Below are 27,629 nucleotides of genomic sequence, written 5' to 3'. Positions count from 1 at the left end.
AAAAGATTAAGAATTGATTCCTCAGGATTTGAAATAAAAACCAAAAGATCATCTGCATAAAGAGAAATCTTATGTATGGTTCCATTCATAGAAATACCATGAATATTTTTAGCCTTACGTAGTGTTATGGCCAAAGGATCCAATATGAGATTAAATAATAAAGGGCTTAATGGACATCCCTGTCCAGTACCACGAGAAAGTGAAAAAAAGAGGACCTGAAATTATTAGTGATAACCGTGGCAATAGGATTCTTATAAATCATTTGAATCCACCTATTGAAGTGATTACCAAAACCAAATTTTTCTAATACTTTAAACAAATATGGCCACTCAACTCTATCAAATGCCTTTTCTGCGTTGAGAGAGATAACACATTGAGGTTGCTTAGATAATAGTGAATATATAATGTTCATCAATCTCTGAACATTAGAGAAAGAGTGACAACCTTTAATAAAGCCCGTTTGATCCATAGAGATGATTTTAGTTCAAATATTTTCCAAGCAGTTAGCCATTATCTTAGAGAGAATTTTTGCATCCATATTTAAGAAGGAAATAGGTCTATATGATGAACATTCAGTAGGATCTTTATCTTTCTTAAGGTTAATAATAACTTATTTTGTGATTGTAATTCTACTCTTTTAAATGAAACAACATTTGGAGAGATTGCATTGATGTTATCTAATTCTTTAGTTTGTTTAGAGATTTTATCTAACTCCATTCTTGTTTGTTTCTTCACTTTAGCTATATACAAAACAATCTGACCACGTAAGTAGGCTTTTAATGTATCCCAAATTACTACATTTGAGACGTTTCCTGTATTATTAAAGAGAAAAAGCTCTTTTATCTGAGTTTCAATAAACTCAACAACTTCTGAACTTTGTAACAGGCATTCTGGAAAATGCCAAAATGGTCTGGTAGAAGCAACATCTTTCAGTTCAAATATTAGGTTTAAAGGAGCATGATCAGAGATAACAATTGCATCATAGTCACATTTCTGAACATTAAATGAAAGTCCAGGGTCAGCTATAAAATAGTTGATTCTTGAATATTTATTAAGAACATGTGAGAAAAAAGAGTATTCTCTATCACTAGGATGTGTATACCTCCAAATTTCAATTAAACCATAATCAATTAAAAAGGAATTAATAAGTGATGCAGAATGATTAGGGAGTTGATGTTTGGATGATGACTTATCCATTAAAGGATTTAAACAAGTATTAAAATCACCACCCATTAATAACATATATTCATTTAAATCAGGTAATAGAGCAAAGACAGCTTTAAAAAAAATGAGGGATCATCAACATTTGGTCCATAAATATTAACCAAGAACTGTTTTCCTATTATAAATTATTCCTTTAACAATCAAAAATCTACCATTATTATTGGCTATAATATCCTCCTGATTAAAAGGGATATTGGAATTAATAAAAATAGAAACACCTCTAATTTTACTCTGAGACTTTGCATGGAACTGAGGATCCTTTCAAGATTTAAAAAATCAATTTTTATCACATTACCTGATATGCGTCTCTTAAGCAAAGATTATATCAGGTTGGAATTGGTTAATAATTTTAAATGTTTTCTTATGCTTAATAGGATGATTCCAACCACGGACATTCCAACTTAAAACGTTTAACTGTTTAGATATCATCATGAGACTTTGTATTTAAAAAGAGTAGGTAGACTCATGTCGGGATAAGGTTGTCGAAAATGACGGAGATGAACAATAATAATAATAATTTGCGTATGCTCCAGGATTCCATAATGGAGATAAAAAAGAAGGAAAAAACCCCACCCAAACTACAAAGCCCAGAAATAAGTCGATATCGATCGACTCAAGCCCCAAAAAAAGCATAGAAAGCAAATATATAAATTCCACCTACCTAATAAAAAAATGAAAAAAGTAATCTCTGTCTCTCTCTACCGAACATAAAACTCATTACAGTCGACATGTATCTCAATATAATTAAATTGGAAGGAACAGTGTTGTAAAAAAAAACACTTCAATTTTGAAAGTAACCTTCATGATATTAGATAAGGGAAGAAAAACACATCCAAAACAATTCTTGAAACATTTGCACAAAAGAGAAACAATTGCCATCTTTAAATTATTCAGTCTATCTTTAAAACGTAAGGAAATCCAAATAATTACTTAAAAGTCCTTTACAAAAGCATACGGAACAAAAAAAATTAGTTCATTTAAATGCTGCAGAGAAAAAATTCTAGATGGTTCAAAATTATCTACAGTCTTTTAACAGTTCTCCCGTTATGTCTTCTGAGGTTAAAACCATCCAAAACAGTCCTTTTCAGAGATAAAAATACATTTCAAGGTCAAGACTTTCTATAACCATTAAATCTTCCAATTTCATCACTCTTTACGCCGTGAGACAATCATACCGTTGTGAATCATTCAAACTTCAGGCTTCAGACTTGTCAGGCAAAGAGTTAATAAAATGCAATGCTTCGGAAAATACAAGCCCCAGAATTTTTGACAAAAAGCCTTAATTTAGCTGGATATTGTAACGATGGAAAGAGCTTTTTTTGGTAAGCTGATCTCACAGCGGAGGCAAACCCGGCACGCTTCTTAACAATTTCGCGTGGAAAATCTTCAAAAAAAGTGGATCTCCGTATTTCCTTGCAAACTTAGTGATGCGGTCTTTGTCTCTAAAATGGAGAAAACGCACAACAATGTGCCTGTTTTTACTGTTATGACCTCGGCCCCCTCCTTTGTGAGAATCGCAAGAGCCCTAGTCAAGGGGGGGTCAACTGACCCAAAAGGGGGAGAGACGTGCTGAATAGACACAGGAAATGGGAGAGAGAGAGAGGGAGACGTGCGGAAGACCACGTTCTCCCGAGAAGCAGAATAAAGGCGACATTGACTATTGTCTCATGGAGACCACGTGAAAAGCCCTCGGGCAAAGTGGGCTGGTTGAGAGAGAGATCGCATCACCTGCAACCTGATTGACACCTGCGATCCCGTGAAGAAGTATAAAGGAGGGTCTGAGGGGGGGACAACCCTCAGACGCACCCAGGAGACACCAAGGAAGCACGATACCGATTCCCGTGGGAGCGGGAAGGCATTTTGAAGGAAGCCACGTGCGTTAGATTCCAAATTTTGAATCTGTGGCTAGAACTAACGGAAGACTGCTTTTAACTAACAACGGGGAAGCCTGCTCCCCTGATTCCAAGGATTTGCTCTGAAAAGACAACGGGCAAGTGTATATCCTTTCTCAACCATCTCTCTCTCTCCACAACATGAAACCACAGCGGTTCCCAAAAGGGAAAAGCCTGCAAACTTCTGAGTGACTCTTTATATTTCAATTGGACTCAGTATTAACCCCTAGACAACTATAGAGCTTATTTCTGATTGATTATTATTACACCGGTGTTTTAGATTGAGTTTTGACGATGTATATGATCTGAATGTTTTCTATTAACCATACGCTTGTGCCCCTTTTTGAATAAAACGTTTGAAAATAGTAGCATCCGACTCAGCTGATCCCGCTATCTTTGCTGGTAAGTTACCTGGTTACGAGGCTACGTAACATTACCCTGATCCAAAAGTTTTAAAGCACCGGTTCTGTGAGCCATTTCAATATCCGGAGGTGGCGAACAAACCTCCGGTAATAAAGACCGAAACATTTTAGCAAAATAATCCAGTGTGTCGGCAGATTCTGATTTCTCTTTTAATCCAACAATTCGAATATTATTCTGACGCGATCGAGCTTCCAAATCGACGATTCATTGTTGAGCCTTTTCCAGACGAGAAGAAAGGTCAGCCGCATTTCAACTAATTCCTTTAAGATCGAGGCTCAGAGAGCCAATTTTTCCTTCAAATTTCTCTTTTAGTTGCGTTATTTCAGTGCCGATACTACTGATTTGAGACTCTAAGGAGGTTCCTCCGAGAACTCGCCAGCTTTTTTAGGCTTTCCGTTGCCTGGGTCTGGGTTCCTTTTGGTGCTTCTTAGAGTAGCCATAATTATAACTGCTGCTGTACAGATCTGACTGAATAAAGTTGAAATTTCAAAGTTTAAGTCGGAAAAGGGAGAGATTAAAGGCGACAGAAAGAAACTATGTCTTACATGTCCGTGAGCGGGAGGCGGAGTCCCCCTATGCTTCCAAACTCGGCCAGTTGTCAGACACTGGGGTATTCCCAAAATATTCTTGACTTCCAGAAACATTCATATACTTAGAAAAGCTACCAGAATGAACAATTTTAAAGGAATTATTTAAAAAGTCTATAGATTAAACATCTTAACAGATGTTAATAGATCAGTAGCTAGAGATATAGGCTAATAGGCAAAAGAACCAGAGGCCATCTGAGAAAATAACTTTTTAATCTCAATGAGTGGTGATCCTGAATGCACCAGATGAAAGACTGTAGAAACAGATTCAATGGTAATATTCAGAGAGGAATTAGATAATTACCTGAATGGGAAAATGCAGCAATATAGAGCAAAACTAGAATGTATAACTGATTTGATAGGGTCTGCAAAGACATAGCACCAACCAATGATTCCCAGTATTAAATTTCATAGAATCTATATTTTGGGTGAGAATTGGTATATTGTTGGGTAAATAAAATGAATTTAAAATCGGGTTTGCATCCTTGTCCCAACACATCTATTTTGTGCCATCTATTGTGGGGAAAAAACCCCGCAGTCTAAGAAGTAGACTTTAAAAAGTTAAGGAGTTTTATATCTTACTGTGAAAGTAAAATATCACTTTATGATTAATGTATTCAAAACTGAATAAATGTTCTATTTTCACACAGCACAATAACCAAATGATTTACAGAAGAAGCTTCACCACAACATCTATTATTCCATTTCCTCACAAATGTCAGACAGGCTCTTGAAATACTGATCCGTTCTTTAGTGTTAAGGTATGGCAGCAGAGGCTGAAGCACCAGGTCTACGATGCAGAAGGATCAGTGAAATTAGTAATTGGTTTAGGTCGAAAGGAACACGGCGAAAACTCTCAAGAATGCGTATTCATGAAGATTTCTTCTGACCTTGGTGATTAGTTTACTGATAATGGATGTTTTGAGACAAACAGCAGTCACTAAGGTAGGTACACTCTCCAAGTAATTTGTTCTGTGTATGAATAGCTTCTGAAACTCATCACCTCCTGGGAAATGAAAATTCCAATTCAACTGTAATAAAACATGGAAATCCTTACTATCCTTTGTAAACTTAATTTGAGGTTTAAATAAGATACAGATTATTTATTTTGTCCAAACACACGCTTCTGAGTTAAGTTTTTTTTTTCTAAATTGGCCTTAATAATAACTTCATTGGAAAGAGGGAGTACTTGCTTTGAGCACACATATTGTGGCAACCAGACAGATGAAAAAGCATTAATACTTCATTTACTAGTTATATTCCCTTTGTAATTAAACTTTAATAAGCACCTTGGATGTATGTTGGATTTGTGCCTGGCCATAGGAAACACAAACATTTCCCAGCTATAATCTGAATTTAGCCTGCTGAATGCGTGAGTTGAGAACAGTGCCGTAACTGCAGTTTGTGTACAAGGGTACCAGCAATGCATCTCGGTAAGCAATACATTTAGGACGATGAAAGAAACGGTGGTGAAATAAGACAAATTAGAGTCAAAATAGCAATAAAGAAAAATAAGAAAAGGAAAGAAATTTTGAATAAAGTGATACAAATGAAAGCTAATAATGAAAGTGTCATGCAACAACCTTGTATTCGACACCAGCAAGACCAATGGACTTCTGAAAGGGTAAGACGAGCAAACACACACCAGTCTTCAGTGAGGGATCAGAAGTGGAAAGGGTGAGCAGTTTTGGTCTCCTGAGTGTCAACAGCTCTGAGGATATATTTATTGCCTAACATATCAATGCAACTACAAAGGCAGTGGCTATACTTCATTAGGAGTTTGAGGAGATTTGGTGTTACCAAAGACACCAAAATTCTACAAATGCACTAGGACTGCATCACCATCTGGTATTGGGGGGAGGGGGCACGGCACAGGATCAAAATAAGCTGCAGAATGTCATAAACTCAGCCAGCTCCATTACGGGCACTAGCCTCCCCAGCATCCACCATATCTTCAAGGAGCGATGCCTCAGAATGGTGGCATCCATTATTAAAGAGCTGCATCACCCAGGACATGGCCTTTTCTCATTGCTACCGTCAGAGAGGAGGTACAGGAGCCTAATGGCACACACTTAACAATTCAGGAACAGCTTCTTCCCCTCTGCTGTCAGATTTCTGAAAGGATGTTAAACCCATGTACTACATTTTCCCTTTTTTTTGCTACTTATTTAACTTAACTTTTCCAATACATATACTTCTTGCTGTAGTTTATATTTTGTATTAGAATGCATTGCAAATTACTGCTGCTGTACAGCAACAAATTTCATGACATATGCCAGTGATATTGAACCTGATTCCGATGCAAATGCTGTTAAATAAAAGTTAACATTTGAATTTATTCCGTTTTTTGAGCCCGAGAGAGTGAGTTTGCTTTGTGGTAATGACTCTGGACAGGAATTTATTTTCAAAAGTATTGCTTCTGCAGAATTGTTTTGTGGTTTTGATAGACTGCATGAAGCTGAACACAAATATAACTTCAGGCTACTTGTAGCATGTAGGAATTTGGAAAATTTTATTGAATATAATGTGTGTAATTGCATTAAGCTGCTGACACTGAACTAAATATATAACCATATAACAATTACAGCACAGAAACAGGCCATCTTGGCCCTTCTAGTCCGTGCCGAACGCTTACTCTCACTTAGTCCCACCTACCTGCACTCAGCCCATAACCCTCCATTCCTTTCCTGTCCATATACCTATCCAATTTTTTTTAAATGACAAAATCGAACCTGCCCACTACCACTTCTACTGGAAGCTCGTTTCACAAGAACATGCTTCATTGATGATTTTCATTTGTACTCAGTGTCTAAGGCTTCTCGCTTAAGTTTCCAACAATAATCAGAATGAGAATCAGGTTTATTATCACCGGCATGTGACGTGAAATTTGTCAACTTAGCAGCAGCAGTTCAATGCAATACATAATCTAGCAGAGAGAGAAAAAATTAAAATAAAACATAATAATAAACAATCAAATCAATTACGTATATTGAATAGATGATTAAAAATGTGCAAAAACAGAGATACTGTATATTAAAAGAGCGAAGTCAGCCAGCATTGATGGATTTCAAAGCAACATGCATGCTGGAGGAACGCAGCAGGCCAGACAGCATCTATGGAAAAGAGTAAACAGCTGTCGTTTCGGGCTGAGACCCTGTATCAGGACTGAATGTGGCAGTCTGCTCTTGCCATATAATTGGGACAGCAAACAGCATGAACTTCCAAGTACCTCTGAGCCAAGCTCTAAGATTGACAGCGCATGTTATGCATCAAACATGACGAGCCTAGGCTTCACCTTGGTAGCCAATTTTACATCCAAATTAGAGCTCACGGGCTTTCTTAATGGGAGGAGTCATGCTCCGTCTTTGAGATATAAGCGTATACTCGCCACAATACAACAGATAGTATCACGGCTGTTGCAAGATTGGCAGGACATTTTGCTATCACAAATACTGAAAATAGAATGACTTTATTATAATGAGTACACACAATATGCTCTGCGTGTAGACCTTGTGCATCAATGTGATCGCAAACCGATCGCGTAAACGCAATGCATAGAACGGTGTGTGCATGATGCTTGTACTGACCTGTCCCGCCATACAGCATTCTGCCTGCCTAAGCATGGCTTAGACATGGCTGGACAAAATAGAAAACTTTTCCGCCAACAGTGTGGGCAACATTTTAATTGAATTAACAAATATAGGCAATTTCAAAAAGTAGTGCCTGATAGGGAAATTTCATGGTGGATTTCCATCAACAGCCCAAAATCCACATGATACATCCAAAAGTATTCAGGAAGCAAAATCTTTGTTGTCAAGTGTAATTACATTAGTGTTGAAATGGATCCACGCACTATTAATTTGATCTAAGACCCAGTTTAACAGACAAAATGCAAATTCTAAAAAAAATCTTGTAACTACCATATCAAGGATGCGGAAAGGAGGTACTGTTTTGCGGAGTATAAATGGCAACGTAGTATAAACCAAACCAGCGACCTTGTTTTTCTTCAGGTTGTCACTAAATACACTACTTTGCTTTGATCCCATGTACTGCAGCTGAATTGTGCATTAATACGAAAATGATTTGTAAACTTGGCTTTATTTTATCCCCACTCAGTTTCGGTACAACACATAAAATCAAAATAAGCACCGTAACATTAATTGTTACAACGTAACCGTTAATATTATTTGATCTACGGGTGCAATTTTTACTTTATATGCATGGAAGAAGTCCTTGTCCATCACGAATTTGCTTGCGATATATTGGCGAATATACTAATTTCAGATACTAATTTCACAAACTAGCATTTTCCAATAGGTGTCTCTTTAACAAAAACAAATGACAACAGAAAATGCTGGAAATCCTCGGCAGCCAAACAGCAAACGATGAACTCATTCGCAAGAAGACGTTATAACTCCTGGCGGGTAAAAACCTGCGCTCGGCCAATAAGCAGAGCGCGCTTGCCGCTGATTGGCCGAGCTCGGCGGATCGGCGCCGTGAATGGAGTTGTCACTCATTCATGATGACGTCGAGGGTTCCGGCGCGGCATTCGGTTGGTTTGTGCAGAAAGGGCGGGAAATGCTTAAACGCGGGAATTTCTGCTCGAGCCGCCACTCGGTCGCTGCGATTTTATTTATTTATTTTCAATATTTTTCCATCCGTCTTTGCGCATCGTGGTTGCGATGGCAGAAAATCAGGTCGGCTGCGGTTCTCCCAAGCGCGTCTCTGTCATTAAAACCACGCCGATTAAGCCGAAACGCATGGATGTGACGCCCACCAGCCCCGGATTCAGCGATTTCATGGTGTATCCGTGGAAGTGGGGTGAGAACGCGCACAATGTCACCCTCAGCCCCGGCGCCTCCTTCACCGGCAACGGCGGCAGGGACTCCCAGCGCGGTCCCGCTGGAGCCGCGGCGCTCGATCGGGAGCTGGAACATCTCTCGCAGGTCAGTCAGAGGCGGAGAGAGCCTGCACACATTTACATGGATCAGCTCACTTGCTGGAAAGACTTTGTTTGCGGTTACGTTGCTGCTCGCTTTTAGTTTCTCGTTCGCTTATTGCTAGTTTAGGCTTCTGTATATTTATTTTGCATGCTTCGTTATTTTAAAATACGTTAAACATCTCGCTTTACGGCGAGGGGCAGCGGCTAATGTTGTTGTGGTTCGGATTGGCGCGCATTTGTCGATCGCCAACTGTCTGCGGCTCCGGCGGGGACGTAAACAGAGCGGGGGAGGCGTCTGCCGGAGATCGGCGGCCGGAGCTGCCTTCTCCTCGCCAAACGACTTTGGACTCAGCTTATTTTTTTGTGTGTGTGTTGTGCTCTACGTTTGATTTTCTCTCTCTTTCTCTCTCTCTCTCTGCCGGGGTGCAGAAATTAAATGAATGAAATCACTTCCTGGAGAGCTTGTCAATGCTCCAGCGCGCCAAAAAGACGTAACTTCCTCCCGCCGGGTTCTTTAAGGCGACCCGACCTGTTGCAGCTGTTCAACCGCACGTTTGGGGAAGTTTTGTTGATTGTTTACAGTTGTCCTCTCTACGTGCTGTTGAGGTTGTGTGACATCGTGAATTGGTAAATGGCAAAAGATTTGTTAATAACCTACTTTTGCTTCATTTTCAAAAGAGGATGTGATTTTATTTCATGGTGACGTTTAATTCTATGTGTACAGTGATCCGTCTCTGTCATAGTCAGGTTAATGTTGAAACTCCACACCTTTAACGGAAGCACAATTTGAAGGAGTGTGCTGCTAACATAATAATGTACTCGGGTTTAAGTTGACTGCTATTACTGCTCACATTTTCCAACTAGCAGGTTTGTAGTATCTGCTGCCTTGCCCCGTAAACATTCAGCAATTGACATCAGTCATGGGGTACAAAGTAAATTTATTATCAAAGTAAACCTAGCCTCTTATGAGTTGATTAAGTTCCAAAGCAATGCATGTGTTGAAAAGTTAATTCAGAGAGTTCTTGTTAGCTGGGTTTGTAATTTGCCATCCTGTAATTTACCACCGCCACCTTCCTAAAATCAACTGACTTTGAGGGAAAGATTGATATCATGACGATATGCCGCTTGGGTCTGTCCGCTTTCTGCATGCTAACTCATTGTTACCTGACAATTATAGGGAACTAATGATGGGAGAGGCTTGTTAATATAAAAGGTGAAGGGAGAAAAAAAAAGGAATTAGAAAGTATACGAGGATCATGAGAAACCGCTGGCAGACAGAATTAAGGTAAAATTGAAGGTGATCTGTAGGTAAATCGAGGGCGTGAGAACAAGCAGGGAAAAGGTTGTGTCCATTAGTGACAACATCATCATCTAAGCATGGAACCAGAGGGGAAATACTTCTCATCAGCATGCACAAAGGAGGCAGACTTTGTAGTTGGAGAATTTGGTACAGGGGTGAGGAAGGTTTATTGCTGGCCTCAAGATTTAGGATTAATCTCGGGTGTCTGCAAAAGGCAAAGGAAAGGATTGCTGTGGTTGAGATGTTTACTGACTAGTTACCACTGGTGAACATGTTCCCTCCCCCCCATCTTTTTCAAGGAAGACAGTAAGTAAAGGCCTGGTAACCATAGAACAGTAAGTTTCACATCATTGGTAGAGAAGGTACTGGAGAAAATTCTGAGGGAGATGATTAATCATTTGGAAAGGCAAGTGCTGATCAGAAATGGCCATTTCAGCTTTGTCAAAGGCAGATATTGTCTGACCATAATGGTTGAATTCTTTGACAAAGTAACAAATTGTATTAACTGGGCACTAGATTTGATCTACATGGACTTCAGTAAAGACTTTGACAAGGTCCCACGTGGGTTAATGGTTCAATGGTTAAGCCCAGAGGGATTCGATATTGGCTTAGTAATAGACAGGGTGGAGGTAAAACGTTTTGTGATTGAATGCCTGTGACTTCTGGAGCCCCACACAGAATGTTATTGCGATCCTTCCTGTTATAACGTGTGAGTGATTTGGATAAGTTTCTGAGTGACTTGAAGCTTGAGGTTGTTGGTTGTGTAAAAGGTAGAGTTAGAGTGCAGAGAGATAGTGAGATGGGTATAAAACGGAAGTTAGAGTTCAATCCAAACAAATGCAAGGTGATGCATTTGGGAACATTAATGAGGCTAGGACTTACAAATGGTTGCATCGCAGGCAGTATTGAGTAGCAGGGGGACCTTTCGAGTTCAAGCATAGTTCCTTGGAGGTGGCAACAGTAATAGGCAACATAGTTAGGAAGGCGTTTAGGATACTGACCTTCATCAGCTGGGCATTGAACACAGAAGTGGTGTGATTGGGTTCCAACTTCATTAAGGTGTAGTCTGACCTCAGCTCATGTACCGTGTGCACCCTATATTTCTACCTAAGGTGCCTAAGACTTTTGCACAGTACTAAGATGTGTCCAGAGGCAACAGTAGATGTATGTACACAGTAATTTAATATATGTTGCACTGTACTGCTGCTGCATATATTAAAGAAAAACAAATTTTATGATGTATGTGAGTGATGATGAACCTGATTCTGATATGGGCCTGTATTGTGGACTGAGTGGGGAGGGGACAGGGAATCATGGTTAGGGAGTGGGAAGCCCCAGAGACTTTCTGTAATGATCAATAAACCAATTCTTTAGAATCAAAATCACCTTGACTGGTGTCTCAGGGCTGGGTTTCTCTGCACCCATGCCCCTCCCTTTTCCCTGACACTCCTCTGCCGCCTGTCCCACATCCCTCCCGCGATGCTCCACCCTGACCAGGTTTATAAACTCGCTGCCAGCTTCACGTTGACGAATACAGTACTCTGCACCCGAGCTATATACTGTAATGTGCCCAAGATCTTTGCACAGTACTGTATAACTAGAGGACCTGGCTTTTGGGCAAGGGAAAGGGATTCAAAGGGGATGTGAGAAAAACCACCTTCACCTCCTAGATAGTAGCAAGTAGCTCAATTCCACTGCAGACAGTAGTTCAAGCTGGGACTCCAATTGCAGTGGAGGTGTGTCTAAATAAATGCTTGATAGATAGACACTTTATAGATCGCAACTGAAATTACAGTGTCACAATAGCATTACAAATAGATACACAAATATTAGAAGAGAAGTAAGAAAGAATTAAAAAAAAAAGTTACCTCAGACAGGAGGGGGTCATCGCTTCCCCAGCTATAGGTTGACTCATAGAGCCTAATGGCTGAGGGTAAGAATCAGCTCGTACAGTGCACTTTGGAGCAGTACAGTTGTCCCGAGGGCCAGAAGAATAGTGACCATGTACTTAAATGGATTAATGTCTATTGTTATTTTGCAGTATTGCTAGCCAGTACAAAATCAAACGGACAAAACACGCTAGGTAGCATTAAGGCAGGCTTATAGACTCTAATTCCTTTAAGTACCTGGGTCTACACCTGGATGATAGACTTGACTGGAATGGAGCACCAACACGGAGGCTGTGTACAAGAGAGGCCAGAGTTGCCTCTACCTCCTGAGGAGACTGAGGTCCTTTGGAGTATGCAGGCCTCTCCCTCACAGGTTCTACCAGTCTGTTGTCGCCAGTACAATCTTCTATGAGGTGTTTGTGCTCAGGCAATGGCATCAACATGGGTGATGCCAACAGGCTCAATAAACTGATTAGAAAGGCTGGCTCTATTATAGGAATCAAACTGGACACACCGGAGGCTGTGGTAGAAGGAATATCTTGGCAATTCTGGACAGTGTTTCTCGCCCTTTGCACGCCACCTTGGCTGCACAGAGGAGCACTTTTAGTAAAAGACTAAGACAACTGCACTGCTCCGAAGAGTACTATATGAGGTCATTTTTACTCTCGGCCATTGGGATCCATAATGAGTCAACCTATAGCCAGGGAACTGAAGGCCCCCCTCCTGTTAGACTGTTTGAGATAACTATTTTTAATTGTTACTACTTCTCTTCTGATATTTATATCTGTACACTTGTAATGCTACTGTGACACTGTAATATTTGATATTGAGTCAAAGGGAAAAATTTGAAAGTCCAAAATCTTAATAAAAGAGGAACAAGTAAGGAGCATCTTAAAGGAGTCTGGTCAAAATTTGGGCGCACGGGAGCGTAGGCATTGCTGCCCTAGATGGACTTACCTTTGAGATTTCTGTTTCCCTCATTTAACTCCATATGTAGAAATTTGTATTTGTAGGATGAGCACGCACTAAGAAGTGAGTCCTTTTCAATAATGCTGAGCTACAGTACAAGATTAAGTCTGTTTAATACGCTTGCACATACTTAAATGTTCACCCTCTATCCTCTGCTGAACTGTGTAAAATTGGCAACTGGCTAGGTCCCTATTAGAGGATAAAGTCTGTTGTGTACACTTTCCAGAACTCCAGAATGGTTTCTTTAATGGGCTTTCAAAGATACAAACGTTTGTAAATCACGGTGTTGAAGGGATTGTACAGACCAGTATCCTTACCGTCTTTGGACACTGGTTTCTTGCAACATAACTTTCAGAATTAATTAAAGGTTAAATTTTTAATCTGGATCTGGGTGCCTTGTTGTAGGATGGAACAAGACGTGGCCGCCCAAGAGCAGAGCTAATCCGTGATCTCATAAATGAGGGTGAGCACTCCTCTAGCAGAATCCGCTGCAATACTTGTAACCGAGTGTTTCCCCGTGAGAAGTCCTTGCAAGCACACAAGAGAACGCACACGGGTAAGATATACATTGGATGAGTGCATGTCATCAGTGAGATAATGTTTATTAAGATCTTGTAACGATAAAATTGAGGTTACTCAGCAGAGTGCAGGGAGGATGAGGAGATTGGAAAGCCACGTTTGAAGTGCTTACAAGGCTGTTTGAATTGTGTAACGAGCTGAAAGCAGCTCCAGATAATAAGAATCTGCTGTGGGAATAACAGCTGCACAACCTAACCGAATAAGAGATTTCATACGGCATTAATGAAATGTCTCTGTGAGGGAGGATCTTGCTATTTTTCACTTGGGCCTTTCAAGGTTAAACATTAGAACATATAGTAGTAGGAAAAAAGTTTGTGAAGCCTTTGCAATTACCTGGTTTTCTGCACCAATTGCTCATAAAATGTGGTATGATCTTTAAGTCAAACACAGTCTGCCGCATTAATAACACAAACAATTGTACTTTTCATGTCTTTATTGAACACATTATTTAATCATTCTCAATAATTGCTGGAAAAAGTATGTAAACCCTTGTATTTAGTAACTGGTACACCTCCATTTGCAGCAATCACCTCCACCAAACATTTCCTGTAGCAGCTGAGCAGATTTGCAAAACACTGAGGAGGAAGTTTGGACCATTTCTTCATACAAAACTGTTTTAGTTCATCAATATTTCTGGCATACCAAGCATGAACAGCCCTATTCAGGTCATACTACAACATTTCAATTGGCTTAACGTTTGGACTCTGACATGGGCATTCCAAAACATGATTTTTTAAAAAACCATTTTGATTTACTGTTGTTTCGGATCATTGTCTTGTTGCATTATCCAACTTCTATTAAGCTTCAGGTGACGATTGCTACCCTGACATTCTGTAAAATGTCTTGATACAATTTCAGATTCATTGTTTCCTCAGTGATTGCAAGCTCTCCAGGCCCCGAGGCAGCAAAGCTGCCCCAAGCAATGATGCTCCATCCACCATACTTTTCTGCCAAGAAGTTCAATTTTTGTCAAATTTGTCGAAGAATATTATTCCAGAAGTGTTGTGGAACATCCAGGTGGCCTTTTGGAACCTTGAGATGTGCAGCAATGTTTGTTTGTTTTTGAAGAGCAATGATGTCCTTCCAAGAACACCATTCTTATTCAGTGTTTTTCTTATAATGAACGCACAGAGACTTTTGGCAAGTTCTAGAGATTTCTGCAAGTCTTTTGCTGTTGCCCTTGTGTTCTTTTTCACCTCCTTCAGCTTTGCACATTGCACTCTTTGTGTGATCTTTGCAGGACACCCACGCCTAGGGAGAATAGCAACAATACTGAGTTTCTTTCACTTGTAGACAATTTCTCGTACTGTGGACTGCTGAATACTTAGGTCTTTAGCAATGCTTTTGTTGCCTTTTCCAGTTTCATGTATCTCTACAATTCTTCTAAGGTCCTCTGAAAGTTCTTTTGATCAAGTTATGGTGGACAGAACAAATCTTTCTTGAGAAGAGCAGGCTCTGCTGGTAACCTGACTTGGTGTGTCTTTTTTTATAGAGGGCAGGACACCTCTACAACCCACACCTCCAATCTCATCTCATTGATCGGAACACCTGATTCCAATAGCTTTTGTAAAAGGCATTACCCCAGAGGTTCAATTTTTTTTTTAAACCTAGACTATGATGGTTTAAGTGGTGTACTCAGTATTGACGAGAAGAAGTTCGATTTTGTGTGTGTGTGTGTGTGTGTGTGTGTGTGTGTGTGTTATTAGTTTAGGCAGATTGTGACTTAAATGAAGATCAGACCACATTTTATGAAAAATTAGTGCCAAAAATCAGGTAATTGCAAAGGGTTCACAAACTTTTTCTTGTAACTGTATTTACTAAATTTCTCAACAACCAAGCAACTAGAACAAAATGGCAGAAACTTGGTGGGACCTACAAAGGTTCAATGATTCAATTGAACATCAGAGAATGTATAAAGTATGCAACCCAAAATCCTTACTCTTCACAGACATCCACCAAAGCAGAAGAAAAACCGTAAAGAATGAATGACAGAAAACGTTAGAACCCCGAAGGTCCCCCTCCCTCACCCCCCCCCCCCAATGCACACAGCAGGAAGAGCATCAACCCTGTGCCCCCTGCCCCACCCTTCCCAATTGCTCCAGTGAAAGCATCAACTCTCACCACCCATCATGCAGGCAAAGACCATTGTGTGGAGTCCATCAAAAACCACTGTCCATCCCAACACTTCGACATCTCGGACAGACTGTGTGTGTGTCTCTCTCTCTCTCTCCCCTTAACAAGGGAGGCAGCGGTATTGTTCCTGCCACAGCATGAGGGAGATCAACAGCTCGCTGTTTTGACGTAACATCACTTATGATGTCATCACTTATCACGACGCAGCATCACTTATTTCAACAGCAGCGTACTCTGAGGTCTTATTGTTTTAATCTCCTGCAATGTTTTATTTGGCGACATTGATAAGGAATCAGGTCGCCCACAGGACCACTCCTTGAAAGCACACATCCAGGTTGCTCAGCGAGAATCCACTGCCGTGAAGGACTGAAGTTTGTGTGCAGCTGTAGATCGCGGACCCTGACTGAACCCCAGCCACCTTGAAAAGGAAAGAAAAGACATTAAAAGAGAAGAAATTAAACTTTCACGGATGGACTGGAAGAATTTGACCAGATCCGAAAAAACCTCTGGCGCCATCTTTAGCTCCTCCCACTCCCACTAGGTTGAAGGCTAACTGATCTATGATCAGTGTCAGCTGAAATCTAACCTCGGTCTTGTGTGAAAGAGGCAGTACCTGGTTAGAATACATGCATGTACTTGGTACTGATAAAGATCACTAGCATATGTGTGCTCTGCAAAATTTTAGAATAAGCAGGATGACCTAGCATCTGTTTGTATTCATACATCCAAGCAGTAAAGCTGTAGTTTTTAGATTTTGGACAAGTAAAGTTTATTGCTCTTAACTATGTTGATATCAAGTTAATTGACACAAGAATGTCTTTGACTCCATGGAAGATCAAATCTTATACAACAAATTAATGGAGAACTGATGTAACACTCATTTTTGTACTTTTATGCTCAAATGTTATAGTCAAAATCTGACTATAGGGAAATTGCAAGTTATCATGCCATCTATTCATTACTTGGTAGCAAATTACAGAAATTGATGCATTTATCAGTGAACATTACATGGCTGTTTCCCATTTGACTTTAATGCAGTCTTTATTGTGATTCAGTTTTACTTTAAACTGTATTGTTAGTTATTGAATTATTATTCTGACACCAGAGCTGTTATCAAAATAAATAATTTTAAATCTGAATTTCAAAAAAGCTACTCTATAATATTCAGTAATGTTGATTATAGGAAAGCCTGTTTTCTGCTGTTATCAGATTTTCATTGCAACTGTTTGTACATGTACTTGTGCATATGGTAGTAAGTGTAACTTTGATATACAGGGTGTCCCTGAGTTACGAACATCTGACTTACAGACAACTCGTACTTATGAACGGCCTGCCATAAAGCCTATTATGTGAAAAGGGGAATGCCGTCCGCCATTTTAAGTTGGATTATGTTGCCGTTAACACTGTGTTGAGTGTGTAACTTTGGCTTAGACTTTTCTTAGCAAGACTCACCCTGACCCCCTTTCCAGTCAGCACCGCCCCACCTGTCCCATTTAACCTGTCTCAGTGCGGGTGGACTTTAGGACCCGGGGGAGCTCAGGTCAGGACTTGCCGCCCACAGCTGCTGCTGAATCCGCAGTGTTTCTGTTCCATTGATGAAAATCGATCACGATTGAAAATAAGGTGGAAGTAATAAAGCGATTGGAAAGGTGAAACGCCATTGGTCATTGGAAAAACGTTAGGCTATAGTTGATCAACGATCAGAACAATTTTAAAGGATAAAGTGAGAATAATGGAGCATGTGACAGCCCTGCCCTGATGAAAGCTACGATTATTACTAAGCAACGCAGTGGTTTAATTATTGAAATACATACATTTCTTAAGTGTTTTATATGCATAGAAAGGTAAAATATATACTATATACTAAGACAATAATTTGATTGACTGACACTAAATAATACTGGATGTACCTGTTCTGACTTAAAGACGGACTCAGGAACGGGATTCGTTTGTAACCCGGGGACAGCCTGTATTGTGGCTGATCAAATAATGTGCTGTTTTATTAATCTTAGAGTATTGTTACAGTAAATGTTTTGTTAAAGAGCATTTGGGTATTTGGTGGGAACTATTTTTTAGGCAGATTGGAATTGGTTTGTTATTGTCACATGTACTGAGGTACAGTGAAAAGCTCGTCTTCCATACTGTTCATACAGATCAGATCAGGGCATTGAGCTAGCGCAAGTAAATCAATGAAGTGCTCTTCTTGTCATGGTCTGTTTCATTTTGCCTTGGGCCATATTTAATGTGGAACAGATCAAAATGTCACTGATCAGAGCTGAGTGACCATTATGACACTGGAGGATGTGTAACGGAAGACAATGGTCTGAAAGTCTCTGTTTTTTCTTCGGACAAACTGCATGAAGGTTCAGCATAATCAGAAATACTACACTTCAAGTTTAAAAATAAAAACAAAATCTTGGAATCAACAATGAGCTCCCAACTACATCTTAATGTCAAATATCTGTCAACTGTTATGAGACTATGTCAAGTTTAATTAGGATCATTGTTAATTGTTTTGTAACATATCTATGTTAAATAAGCCTTGTAAATGCAAGTTATTTGCTTGTAGATGAGCTAATTAGTGTTATTTTCACCAGAGCTCCTGTAAATTCTTTTTTATTTCTTTTTCCTTTGAGCAATAGAGAAAAGTTTAAATTTTAATGCTCTGTACTATGGGTTTCTTGTAGGTGAAAGACCTTATTTATGTGACTATCCGAACTGTGGGAAAGCATTTGTTCAGAGTGGCCAATTAAAAACTCACCAGCGCCTTCACACTGGGGAAAAGCCATTTGTTTGCTCTGAAACTGGTAAGCTGGTAAACTCTTGTGCTCTGTTTGGAAAATTTGAGTCCAGCATGACGAGCAACTTGTGCCTCTTGGGTTAGACAAATCAATCATTTGATGTTGATTATTTTGGAAGTTCCTATAAGCATGGACACCACTAGCTACATAACTATGTATGCTGGTTACCATGGCCAGCAGTGATGTACCTAGTGAGTTGTTTCTGGTTTGTAATGTTATTACGTTGCTCTCTGCATTGAAGCCGAGTATGTTTTATTGAGACATGTTTGATGTTGTGACCAGTTTCTGCCCTGTGGAGCTTTACGTGTGTTTGTAATTTTGCACCAGAAGAGCAAATGCCAAATTTGGTTGGGCATTAATGTGGGGTCTTGATGAGCCTTTTGGATAATACGACTGCACACTGATTGAGATGAATTTGAAGATCAAAAGAATTTTTCACAAGTTTCACACTTGAAATAAATTGACTTTTATGTTTTACATCAGAGACACAAGGCATAAAAATCTTTATGTTACGTCTCCATCTAAATGAGCTATTTATAGTAATTTATAATAAATAGTATAATTTAGTGCTTCTAGAGAATCCAGTTGGCTATGAAAGTGGAGAACTGATGTGCTCATCTGCACCTTAATGTGAAAAAGACTAAGGAGCTGGTGGTGGACCTGAGGAGGGCCAAGGCACCGGTGACCCCTGTTTCCATCCAAGGGGTCAGTGTGGACATGGTGGAGGATTACAAATACCTGGGGATACGAATGGACAATAAACTGGACTGGTCAAAGAACACTGAGGCTGTCTACAAGAAGGGTCAGAGCCGTCTCTATTTCCTGAGGAGACTGAGGTCCTTTAACATCTGCTGGATGATGCTGAGGATGTTCTATGAGACTGTGGTGACCAGTGCTATCATGTTTGCTGTTGTGTGCTGGGGCAGCAGGCTGAGGGTAGCAGACACCAACAGAATCAACAAACTCATTCGTAAGGCCAGTGATGTTGTGGGGGTGGAACTGGACTCTCTGACGGTGGTGTCTGAAAAGAGGATGCTTTCCAAGTTGCATGCCATCTTGGACAATGTCTCCCATCCACTTCATAATGTACTGGTTAGGCACAGGAGTACATTCAGCCAGAGACTCATTCCACCGAGATGTAACACTGAACATCATAGGAAGTCATTCCTACCTGTGGCCATCAAACTTTACAACTCCTCCCTCGGAGTGTCAGACACCCTGAGCCAATAGGCTGGTCCTGGACTTATTTCCACTTGGCATGATTAACTTATTATTTAATTATTTATTGTTTTATATTGTTATATTTCCCTCCGGATCAATAAAGTATGTCTGTCTGTCTGTCTGTCAAATGAAGTGCAGACACGATGTCTATAACAAATTGTTTGAAATGGGGGGGGGGGGGGTTGAAATTCTTCAGCCTCATTCTGTGGGAGGGTGTGTAATTTCTCGCTGAGACAAACTCCATCTCCTGGTTTCTGTACAGGCTGTGGGAGCAGGTTCACACATGCCAACCGTCATTGTACCAAGCATCCTTACGCACGCTTACGGAGAGACGAAGTGTCCAATGGTGCCACCAAGACACAGGCCGCGGACAATGACGCTGTTGCAGAATGGCTGACGAAGTGAGTGCATTCAGAAATTGTGTGTTCTCGAATTTCTACTAATAATCTAATGGTACACTTAGTTAAGGTCTGCTTTGATGCCTTCCTTGCAAAAATATTTATTTGTTTTAGATTTGTTAAAAGAATCCGTGGGCCTTTGTCCGGTTGTTTTGGAAGAAGCTCAGTGTTGGAAGGGAAGGAACAACATGTTAGACAACGGTTTCTTTCAGAATTAGACGCCATGCACATCAGTTGCGGAATATTTTGTCTTCAACAATTTGGTTTTGCTGCACCCCATCCCATGTATCTCCCAATAACATCAGGATTAGTCTTTGTGTCATTGGAGGATTGAGATTAATTTGCTGCTTTACAGATTTTGCAGACACCCAGCAGAACAGATACAGTTTGTCAGGAAAGTTGTGGTTTATTTCTGTTGCATTTGGCGCTACATTAATGTTGAATATAATGAAGAGAAATAGAAATCATCACATTTATTTGCATTTTTGACTTCCAGAAACATTTGAAAAGATGCCATGCAAGTTTCAAAGCCTAAACATTGCTGGAAGATCGGTTAAAAGGAAAAAAGTAGATTTTCAAGATTTTCTGTTTGAACAAGGTGGTTGATTAGGGCTGGAGGAGGTGCAGAATTGTTGCTGAGGCCTTCTTAGTTGGTGATTTATTAATAACTTGGATAAAAGGACTGAGTGTAGTGTATTTGCAAGGAGCGGCTATAAGGAGGTGATCTTGTAATGTCACCTAGAATAAGTTCGACAAAAGATAATAAATTGAGTGCCATGTGGGGAAATGAGCAGTCGGAATCTTTTTGGGAAGGAGGCAGAAAGGCAGAATCTTGTTTAGATGGTGTTTGAGAAATTTAGGCATCCTTGGATTAGAAGCATAAATTAGCAACTAAGTAATTTAGTAATTTGAATATCAAATTGAATATTGGCCTTTTATTGTAGGAGGAAAGGAATACAGGAGCAGTTAAAGCTTATACAGTGTTCTGATGGGAGCAGACCAGAAGGATTGTGTAGTTTTGGGTTACATTTGAGGAAGGACCTGATTGGAAGCTGTCACTTTGACTGGAGGTTTGGCTGGTGGAGGAATTTTAAACTGCCTGGAATCCTGAAGGCAGCTGATCACATTAAATTACTAATGAAGCTTGTCAAAGTGAATGGTTTCCCTATTGGAGAAGTCTAGTACAATCCCAGGAGAAAAGATTAATGTTTAAGGGTGTGATTAGGAAGGATTTATTCTGAGTTTTAATTGATTTATTTTTTTACTGGAATTCCCTACTCCCTGAAGCTATCAGTGGAAACCACTGTAATAGGGAAAGGGTTTTGAAGGTTGGTTTACGAGAGAGCTTTTCTTTGGTCAATGGCACTTTGCAAGAGGCAGTACGGCCTTCTGGTCCTCTTGCAATAGAAACGCTGAATTTCTGAACATTGTTCACCTGCAGATACTGGGAGATGCGAGAACAGCGCATGCCATCCGTGAAGAACACAGGCCGGAAGGCTGACCAGGAGCAGCAGGACCCCATGGAGTTCATCCAGTCTGACGAAGACGAGGACGAAGAAAAAAACGGGCCACATGCTGCCGCACACCGCCGCCTGCAAGAGCAACGGGAGCGGCTACATGGTGCCCTTGCTCTCATTGAGCTGGCAAACTTAACTGAAGCGTAGTTGCTCCAGTAGATATGATACAATGCATGTATCTCATGAAGGGAACTGTCTGTGGACTAGTGCACGGGCAGAAGGAATGCACCTTATATTTTGCTTTTTAATAGGCTGCTATTATGTAGAATTTAAGATGATGATGAATGTTGTTGCCCTTGGTTAAAGGAGCACAAGTGTTATGCACTTTTTGTCCAGAAGAAGTTTATATAAAGTTTTAGTTCGGTGGAATGTTGCAGAGCTTTGAAAGATCAGATAATGTAGGGCAGGGAAGGGTAGAGAACCTGCTAGTGCCACATTCTAGCTATTGCAAGAATATACAACTTGCATTTGTAGTACAAAATTCGCACTGTTTGATGACATGTTAGATACGCAGTGCCTTTGTGAGATCCATCTTGCAAATCTAGCTTCCAGTAAACTTCAGTATCTACTTAGCAACAGCAAACTGTAGTCTTAAAAGAAAAAGAGAATGTTAACTAGTATTTGAAACAGAAAAAATATTTTCAGAAGGAACACTTAAAAGTGCAGCATGACCCTTTTCAGAAAGTAACTGAAGCTGTCAATAGTTGAAGTTTGGGTTTCCAGTATTCAGGTTATTTTGTTTCTTTTGTCAAACAAAATCCTGTTCTGTTCCAACAGGAACTTCTGTTTTTTTTTTCTCCCCAGCAATCCTTTGAAATGCACTGTTCATGATCTACTTGAGAACCACTTGGAAGGGTAGTGGAGTGATTTTTATTTTTTCCATCAATAGATGTCTTGATTTATTGGGGAACAAGTCATTCACTAGATATGGGAATTGAGTAAGTTTGACTAAACGGGAACCACCTTAACATGTATTCTCATAAACTACCAGTAAAGTAGCAAGCTTTGAATACTTGTATAAAAAGTACCATATCCTTGTAGATTTAAAAGGCGTGACATAAAGTTTCATCATACTGTAGGATGAAGCATTAGTACCACTGAGCCCTTGTCTTATAATAGCCAGCATGGGGAGTGCAGATTACTTTGATTTTTGGAAAGTATAATCATACAGTTTGGTTGCAGCAGATATTTAAAATGAGTTTTTGCCCCCTCAGTGGTGTTGGGAAAATTTGTAACATCTAATCAGGGATGGTTATAATTGAACATTGGCACTTGTATAGTTGCTGAAGTAGAAGTGAGAGCATAGCACTGGACTTGTTCTTTTTAGAGCACTATAAGTACAGAGGCACAATACTTCTGTGCAAAACGTAAGACAAATTGCACCTTTTGTGTGTTTATAAATACAACCTATATTCCATCAAATGGACTTGAGCAATCCTGTGAGATCTGGATCTTGATTTAAGGCAATGTCATGACAAATAAAAATTGCAGGATTTGTTGTATTGTGACTTTTATTGTAGTTAACAATTTAGCAAGTACTTGAAACAGTGAAGATATTACTTTCTAAACAAAACAAGTTGTCTACCTTAATTTGATTAGTGAAAATGCAAGCTGAGGGCTCTGCAAGAGAAATGTGGCACCCATTAATTTAAGTTGTTAGTCAAGTTTGTACCAGGTGATTTTTGGTGATGGAAGAAGTTTTGTTGACTTTCATGTTGGCAACACTACATTGTATTGCTGTGTGTCTGTAGTTTAATATAGTCTTTGCAGTTTTGTTGCTTGCAGTTATTAAAATTTAACAAGAAAACATTATGTCCTCTTTGTTGGACAGCTTCAATATGTTTTACCATAATCCAATATTCTCTGCCTTGTGCTTTCTGGTAAAATATTTAGTTGCTGCATGAAATTTAAAATTTGCTAAGTTGAAAAGCTTGACATGCAGTCATACTCTTATCAGCTGTCACTGTTGCATAGATTTTGCACCAACAGTTTTTGCAGCATGGACTGAAGCAACTGAGACTGAATGAATCTGCCATTTTTCAACAATAAAAAGCAGCAGTATAGCCTTGGTGTCCATACATTGGGGATTTCTGTTTTTCTAAAACTATTATGCCAATCAGATTCTGTTTAAATGTCCTTTATCAGCTAATTAGATATTGTTGTGTGTAATTGAAAGTTATTTATTTTAGATTAGCATTGGATGTAGCTGATGCCATTTCAATTGTGTATTTTATGTAGAAGCTGTTCTAAACGTGGAGATGTATAAACTCACTTTGTTGGAAGCTAAATATCACGGTACAGCGGCAGATGCTGCAGTTAGGTGAATGCTGACTCTTAAAGGCAAGCATTGCCACAATGGCCAGAAGCTTGAACTGCTTCCTGTTTTTACCATGCCATGCGTACAAGCTGGGAGCAAAGTGCTTAAGATTTAACAGGGAAACCATGTAATAATTTTTCCAAGTTTTCTATAGTTCTGGAAAGTATTGTGGGTTCGTACAACTTTTAATTGGTGAAAGAAGTTGGGTTTCCAAATGAGAGTGCCTTCCCTGAGAGGAAGCTGCATTTTTATATCCTTAATTTTGTTGTTAAAAAAATTGTAACATTTAATTGACTTGTGACCAGTTCAAATTTAAACGGATTTGTGTAACCGAGGGGGAAAACCTGTAATGTTATGTTAGCATCACTGACTTGTAAGCTTGTTTGTCATCTGCTCTTGCCAAGCTAAAGACTGGTGTGCCTTGTTTGTACATTAATATGGTATTACTACTAAAGTTGATTAACATCTCCAGCACCCCCACCTTCCATTACTGCTCATGTTGTGAAGTAATCGGTTTTGTCATTACAATTCTCTACCTAAACCCACCTCCATGCTTCTCCTCTCTCGGCTGGAACCATTCCCTTTCCCCTTTCTGTCCTTTGGCCCATGTTTCCTTTTTGGGGCGCATCAGAATCTCGGTGCATCACATGAATTCCCCAAATGATTTTGAAGGTCTACATTTCTTCATTTCTACTGATTACAGACCTTTATACTTTGCATTGCATAGCACCACCCAGTGGTTCTGCCTTCGGAAATACAAAACAACTAGCTTTGGAAAGCAGCTGAATTTCAAAGATTGAAAGGATTTGGGAAATACGTAGTTAATGTTCATTGTTGGGCCAGTCCTTCTTTGACAGTGAGCCTTCTTCACTACTTCCACAAATCTAAATCCCAGCTGATGTTTGAAATGTCACTGTAAAAAGGAATGCTGGAAGATAGTATGAGTGGGGGGTGAGGACAAACAATGAGAAGACATTCGTTCTATGTTTTGAAATAACATGGGATTTAATTTTAGACATAAAAGTATGTATGTTTTGCACTTTGTTTTAACAATTTTTCTGGTTGGATTTTTTAAATCTTTGTTCTTGAATGATAAAGCTGAAATCCATATTTCTCTTATTCTTCCAATCTTTTGTATTTTAATAATCCCTTATGGTGTGACCGATTAACAATGCTTTAAGCTATTTCAGAGTGAGGTTTGTCACCAGCTTGAATTCATTCTGGCTTCCTTCATTGAGCATCCTGGTAAATCTGCTGAATTTTTGATCAGTACTCTAAATAAATATCGGTAGTGCTATAAAGTTGTTGTATTTTTCTTTTGAGTTGCATTTAATCTAACCATGCTAAATTTTGCATTGCATGGCTGTAACCCCGGAGAAAGTGAAATGCAGTGATTGTCAGCTTCCAGAACTCTATAGATTGGAGTATGGTAACTGCTGTCTCAGTTCTTTATGGAAATGAGCAAAGGATAAGGGGAGGGAAATGGGGAAGCTATAATGGCTAGGTTAACATCAATGGTGGGAAAATGATGGAGGATATTAGTGAAGGAGTTGATAATAGTACATTTGGAAAATAATGGGATTAGACAAAGTCAACCTAGTGTTAGACAAATCTTCTGAGAATTATTTTCAAGGATATAATTGGGAAAATAGATGAAGAACCAGTAGATGTGGTTTATGCTGAAAAGCCCTAATTTAGGTTATTACACAACATTAAAGCACATAGGATTTCTGGTAATTTATTGGCATGGACTGAAAGCTGGTTGACAGGAAACAATAGGGAAATCACAGGTCTTTTCAGAGTGATAGCAGCAACTAAATTTGACTATCACTAAACTGGGTGAAATTACAAATTGTGAGGAAGATGCAAAGAAGCCCTAAGGCAGCTTGGATTGTGAGAGTTGACACCAAGAACACAACTGGTCTAGATTATCAGGAATAAATGTGAAGGTATTGACTTTTAGGAACAAACAAAGGTGATGTAATGATTAAAGCATGCATAAACACATTGAGCTTATCTGGGAGTGAAGCATCACAGCCATTTGCACAGTTGTTGCCTTTTGTACATTTGGTTGTCTGTCCTGTTGGGTGAGGTATTTCATTGATTCTATTGTGTTTCTTGCATTTACTGTGTATGCCCGCCGGAAAACTAACATCAGGGTTATATATGGTGTCATACTTTGATAATTTACTTTGAATTTTGAGCTCTAGCAAGAAAGGCTTAGGCTTTCTCATCCTACACAACAGGACCACAAATAAAGCTTTTAATTAAAGATTACCCAAACTAATTATTGGGAAAGGGGGTGGGAAATCTACAACTCCAGGAGCCAATAAATGATGTCTTTTAGGTTACAAATACGTCTTAAAATAATCTCCCAACAACCAAATGAATATGATTTAATGCTGGAAACTGTCTCTATTCAGACATTTTTCTTGCAGGGGGCTCGCACTGAATCTTTAGGGCAAAAGAGACATTGAATGAGACTGACAGGATCCTGGGTGTTTCAGACATGCTTGCTCAAGAGTCCTTGACATTTTGCAATATGTTGTATGATTCATGATTTAATGCAATAATTATGTATCATGATTGAATAAAGGAGCCAAAGTGTATCATGACAACGAATAAACTTACTATGTAATCAGATCTTTATCCCAATATTTGGTAGGACATTCACAGTAGCTGTGTAGGCATATAGCAAACTAGCACTTCACTGCACAAACCTTAATTAATCCAAAGCTTGCACTTTATTGTTTGCGCACAATCTGTGCGGATTGGTAATAACATCTCCACCATACTGACGGTAATGTTATATGACCAGCAACAATAAACATAGAATTGAGTCAGGTTTTATAAACAAACATAAACATTTATTAAACTCTGCTCAACAAAAGTGAAAAGTAAACAAGCGACTAATTTAACCAGAAATTAACTACTCTTCGGCAATTTAACAAATGGCCAAACTTTGGAATAGTTCTTAAAGTGGTAAATTCGAAAGCCCAAGTGATTTATACAGTCAGTAAGGAGAGATTTCCCTGAAAACTGATTTCTTCGAAGTAATGATGATCTGCCAATCCTACAGCCGAGCGATGCCTTGTCCAAAGGATTCACGACAAAGGAAATAAAACGGCTTAAAGGTACTGATCTTTCTGCTGGAGGGTGAACACTGCACAAACCTTCCTGATCTTGCAGGGGTTATCTCAGATGCAGATCACTTTTCCTGAACGAAGATTCAATAAGGTTGATCCTTCATAAAACCACCGAACGACACCAACTTTACTCAATCCTCCGGATTCCTGTACTTCAGTAAAGTCTTCACTCTCCAACTAGACTGTAAAGGTAAATCAAAGATGCAACAAACCAGATGTTGTGATGGAAATAACTGGTTCTTTGAGTCTCAACAGTAGAGGCCTGGACACATACAGTTTTAATAAGGAATT

The 27,629-nt window shown here is 39.5% G+C and overlaps 1 protein-coding gene across 1 annotated transcript; it reads left to right on the top strand.

Moving 5' to 3' along the window:
• The first annotated feature begins 8,215 nt into the window (after positions 1 to 8,215).
• On the top strand, positions 8,216 to 26,429 carry znf367 (zinc finger protein 367). The gene is made up of 5 exons (XM_073071464.1): positions 8,216 to 9,072; positions 13,632 to 13,782; positions 18,626 to 18,745; positions 20,223 to 20,361; positions 21,800 to 26,429. Exons 1-5 carry the CDS (start codon positions 8,809 to 8,811, stop codon positions 22,020 to 22,022), a joined length of 897 nt encoding a protein of 298 aa, XP_072927565.1. The 5' UTR covers positions 8,216 to 8,808; the 3' UTR covers positions 22,023 to 26,429.
• Positions 26,430 to 27,629: the final 1,200 nt, after the last annotated feature.

This window comes from Hemitrygon akajei, chromosome 2 (genome assembly GCF_048418815.1).
Source record: "Hemitrygon akajei chromosome 2, sHemAka1.3, whole genome shotgun sequence".
Lineage (NCBI taxonomy): Eukaryota > Metazoa > Chordata > Chondrichthyes > Myliobatiformes > Dasyatidae > Hemitrygon > Hemitrygon akajei.
Note: the sequence above shows the minus strand (reverse complement) of the source record. Positions and strands in the feature narration are given on the sequence as shown.